This window comes from Rutilus rutilus, assembly GCF_951802725.1.
Source record: "Rutilus rutilus genome assembly, chromosome: 18".
Lineage (NCBI taxonomy): Eukaryota > Metazoa > Chordata > Actinopteri > Cypriniformes > Leuciscidae > Rutilus > Rutilus rutilus.
In genome coordinates, this window is record NC_140231.1 from 14142974 (window position 1) to 14147798 (window position 4825).

At 37.0% G+C, this 4825-nt stretch overlaps 1 protein-coding gene across 1 annotated transcript; it reads right to left on the reverse strand.

Moving 5' to 3' along the window:
- Window positions 1-1134: 1134 nt before the first annotated feature.
- LOC311277630 (olfactory receptor 1J21-like) lies at window positions 1135-4063 on the reverse strand (the record flags this gene model as incomplete). The annotated part of the gene is made up of 2 exons (XM_084388000.1): window positions 1135-2197; window positions 3972-4063. The coding sequence occupies 2 exons, from the start codon at window positions 4061-4063 to the stop codon at window positions 1216-1218; spliced, it is 1074 nt and encodes a 357-aa protein (XP_084244126.1). The 3' UTR covers window positions 1135-1215.
- Window positions 4064-4825: the final 762 nt, after the last annotated feature.

Genomic DNA, 4825 nt, shown 5'->3' on the forward strand with positions numbered 1-4825 from the left:
TACATTATTACTGTTTACAATATTTTTTATTAAATAAATGCAGCCTTAAAACACATTTGAATTTTTTTTTTATTATTATTTTCAAATCTGTGAATTCGTTATTGTGAAACTATTAAAAAAAATATGTGTGAATCTATTTATTTGGAATAATGCAACAATTCTAACCCCATAGATCCTGCATCTAATCATCCTTGCTGCAGCCATTTGTGACAATAGAAAATATTAACAAATACATAATAATTAAAATTAATTAATTAATTAAAATAAAATAAAAATAATTTATTAGAATTTTAGAAATTATAACTTTAATGTGCTCTGGCAATCCAAAATTTGGTTAAAAATTTCTGTAAAAAACTGTTTTTAAACTAAAATGTTGTTTGTTGTTTAGCTATCAACTCACTTATAACATTCTTTTTCCTGTCACTGTCCACAGTTAAAACCACCTTTGAAATAAAAATGGAACTGCGATTCTATTAAATAGTATATTTTTAAATGTAACATTTTTCTCATGAAATAAACATTACAAGACAGTTGCTTTTTATGTAATTATTGCAGCAAAATTCCAAACGAAGCATACAGTTTTAACAATCCTAAAACATATTAGACATTATAATCTGAAATCACTTTGACAATTTTTATGATTGGAGTAATAGGTAAAAATATAATATCCTAAATGGAAACAAAAGCAATCAAACAATTTATAATATCACTACAAATAGGTCTGTTGATTTCTCACACTACTGAAAATACAATGGAGTGAAAGAAATATTCAGTTTTGTTTTCAGAAGTAGAAAAATAACGTATTGTAGAGTATCTGCCTAATTAGAATGAATTCAAAAGTATTATTCAGTCTATATTATTTTTTATTTGTCATTTTTAATTTAACAACAAAAGAATTTAAGCCTAAATTTAAGATGAAGTCTATGTATTTTGTTTGCATTTCATCCATGTGGATTACAATAGATTTAACGCAAACAAACTAAGAAACTTAATAAGTTATGTGATATACATAAATGAAACAAGAATGAGATTTCTGTAATAATAATCCAGCTTTAAATGCACAATAACCAGGTTTATATATTTATCAACAATAAATACAGTTTGCTTCAGTCTCATATATTGTAACTTGAACCTAGCTTGTTCCACAAATATTCATACTTTTTAACAGATTAAATTGAATTGTTTTCACAATGAACAGCAGAATGAATGCAGATTCTAAGCAACAGAAGGAACTGTTTTTCTGGTGGTTTTAGAAGCAACAGTGCATCTACAAAACGCTCTCTTCATTGCATTTTGCAGTTCTTTATTCCTCAAGCTGTAAATGATGGGGTTCAGCAGGGGTGTGAGCACAGAGTACAGCACAGCGATGACTATACGAACATCTGGGTCAAATTTAGCTACTCGATATGAGATATACACAAAGGCGGCTGAAACATATGAGATGCACACCACTGTCAGGTGGGACACACAAGTGCCCGCAACTTTGAGCTGCTGTGACTTGCTCATTTTTCTCATAGCTTTGCCAATAAAGACATACGAAATTAAGATGAAAAGAAATGTACTGAGAAGTGCAATGAGTGCGTTTGTTAAGGACAATATGCCATTCCTGGTGGTGTCTACACAGGCAAGGCTCACTACTGAGGAGTGATCGCAGAACATGTGCCTAACAATATTAGGCCCGCAGTAAGGCAGCAAAGTCGCCCAAATAAATGAGGGCAGCACCATAACGGACCCAAAACCCCAAGCAGCAAATATCAATAGAATACAGAGCCGCCTGGTCATAATAGTTGTGTACCGCAGGGGGTTACAGATTGCTACGTACCGGTCAAACGCCATCACAGTCAGCAAAGCGCGCCCTGTTACTCCAAATGAGAGAAAAAAGTACATCTGTGAAAAGCATCCTGTTTTGGAAATGGTCTTGACCTCAGTCAGGAACACCGACAGCATTTTGGGAATGGTCACTGATGTGAACACAATATCAGAAAAGGACAAATTATGAAGGAAAAAATACATAGGAGTGTTGAGCTTGGGGTCGGTTCTAACAAGGTAAATGATCATGCTGTTTCCACACAGAACAGAAACATAGACAGTGAAGAAAATGGGCAGCACGTTTCTGTCCCTCAGTCCATCAAGGATGAAATATTCCACAGGCCCGCTGGTGTTCATTGTGGTGATATGCAAGCATGCAGATCCAGACCTGGTCAAGGAAATACTGTATATGTAGAAAATAACAGTAAAACAAAACAAAACAAAAAACTCTTACAATACTCTTACAAAAGTCTTTAAAGTATATGCACTCACATTAAAAATGATAAAGAATTCTTTTACAATACCTTTTACTAGTTCTGTGAATAAATCATAGTATAATATACTATATTTTTTTATTTATATATATTTTATATTTTATTATATATTGCTATTAATAAATAACATTGTGCCTTCAACGTTCCGATTTGTTTACTGCATTAAAAAAGAAATATATATTAAAAAATACAATTTCTGGATGTGTAGAGAAATTGAACCAACCTTACAATAAAATATGAAGTGAAATGTAAGTACTATACACTTTAGAGTACTATAGAGAGTCTCTAACAGTTGATAGTCAGGTCAGTGTTGTCACTCTGGCATCTTCCTATGTGACAAACATTAAACACAGAAGGGGCTTTAAATGCGGCAATTTTCAAGGGGTAAAACACACTGGGTTTTTTTTTTTTTTTGATGTTGTGCATTTTATATCCTTGGCAACAACTCTCATGGTAATAATAATACATTTTATTTAAAGGCGCCTTTCTCGGCACTCAAGGACACCGTACAAAGATACATAATACATTTAAAAACAGTAAAAGTATAAATAAATAAAGAATAGAAGAACAACTGAAAAAGGCAGAGCATGTGACATTAAATATGATAGGCAGTTTTAAACAGATGTGTTTTGAGTTGCAATTTGAAGTGAGTGAATGAATCAATGTTTCTGAGTTGCGGTGGTAGTGAGTTCCAAAGTCGGAGAGCAGAGCGGCTAAAAGCTCTGCTGCCCATAGTGGTGAGACGGGCAGGGGGAACGAACAGGTGTATGGAGGAAGAGGATCTAAGAGAGCGGGTGGGGGTTGGAACCTGGAGGAGATCAGACAAATATAGGGGTGATAGGTTGTGGATGGCTTTGAATGTTAACAGAAGGATTTTGAATTGAATACGGAATTGGACCGGGAGCCAGTGAAGCTGTTGGAGAACAGGAGTGATGTGGTGAATGGAGGGGGTTCGGGTTATTATGCGGGCAGCTAAATTCTGGACCAGTTGAAGTTTATGAAGGGATTTGTGAGGGAGGCCGAAAAGGAGAGAGTTGCAGTAGTCCAAACGGGAAGTGACGAGACTGTGGACAAGGACAGCTGCAGTGTGGGAGGTAAGGGAGGGGCGGAGGCGATTAATGTTTCGTAGATGGAAGTAGGCAGACTGGGTAATGTTATTGATGTGAGATTGAAAAGATAATGTGCTGTCAAGGATGACACACAGACTCTTAACCTGGGGGGATGGTGAAACGGAGGAACTATCAATAGTGAGAGAAAAACTGTTGGTTTTGGATAAAGTGGATTTAGTGCCAATGAGGAGAACCTCAGTTTTATTACTATTTAATTTGAGGAGGTTTTGTGTAAACCAGGTTTTTATTTCTGAGATGCAGTCAGTAATAGAGGTTGGTGGGAGAGTGGATAAGGGTTTGGTCGAAAGGTAGACCTGGGTGTCATCAGCATAACAGTGGAATTGTATGTTAAATTTGCGGAAAATATTGCCCAGGGGATTCGAGGGGAAGGAGATAATTGATGAAAAGTAAGGGCCCCAGGACAGAGCTCTGGGGAACACCTGAAGTGACGGTGGAGGGACTGGATTTAAAAGACTTAAATTGAACGAACTGAGTGCGGCCAGAGAGATAGGATGTGAACCAGTCTAACAGAGTGTGGGTGATGCAGATGGAAAATAACCTGTTGAGGAGGGTGGTGTGACAAATGGTATCAAAAGCTGAACTCAGGTCGAGGAGGATGAGAATGGTAAGGAGTCCAGAATCAGCTGCCATAAGGAGATCATTGGTGATTTTAATTAGTGCTGTTTCAGTGGTGAAGTGGGCGGAAACCGGACTGGAACTGTTCATACAGGTTATTATGGGATAGATGGAAATGGAGTTGAGAGGCAACTGTTTTTTCAAGGATTTTGGAAATGAATGGTAAATTTTATATAGGACGGAAGTTGTTGAAGTCGGAGGGGTTGGCACCAAGTTTTTTTTTAAATTGGAGTAATGGCAGCAGTTTTAAATGATGTAGGGACAGTTCCAGTGGTGAGAGAGGAGTGGATGATAGCAGAAATGTGGGGAACCAGGGAGGGAAGACAGGCTTTAACAAGTTGTGTGGGAAATGGGTCAAGCTGACAAGTGGAAGCCTTGGATTTCCTTATGAGTTCTGTGATTTCAGAGATAGTTGGGAGGTGGAAGGAAGAGAATGAATGTGTGGATGGGTGAAAGTCAGCTGAGTTGCTGAGGTGAGGGATAAATCCAAGGTTCTGGTGAATATTTTAGATTTTTTCGTTGAAAAATGACATAATGGAGTTGCAAAAGTCAGTTGTGTACAAGTGAGGGGGGAGAAAGTCCTGGGGTTGAGTGATATTATTGTAGAATTTAAAATAATCCAAGATATTTTAAATGCACAAAGATATTTGCTTGACTGTTTTTCTACCCCCCTCTTCCTACCGCAATGACCATTTGTAGTTCCTAAGGCACAGAGGGGCTGATAGTGATCTAGGCCTGCAGGCCAAATGTTTGTACTTTGGGGGTCGATGAATTGTC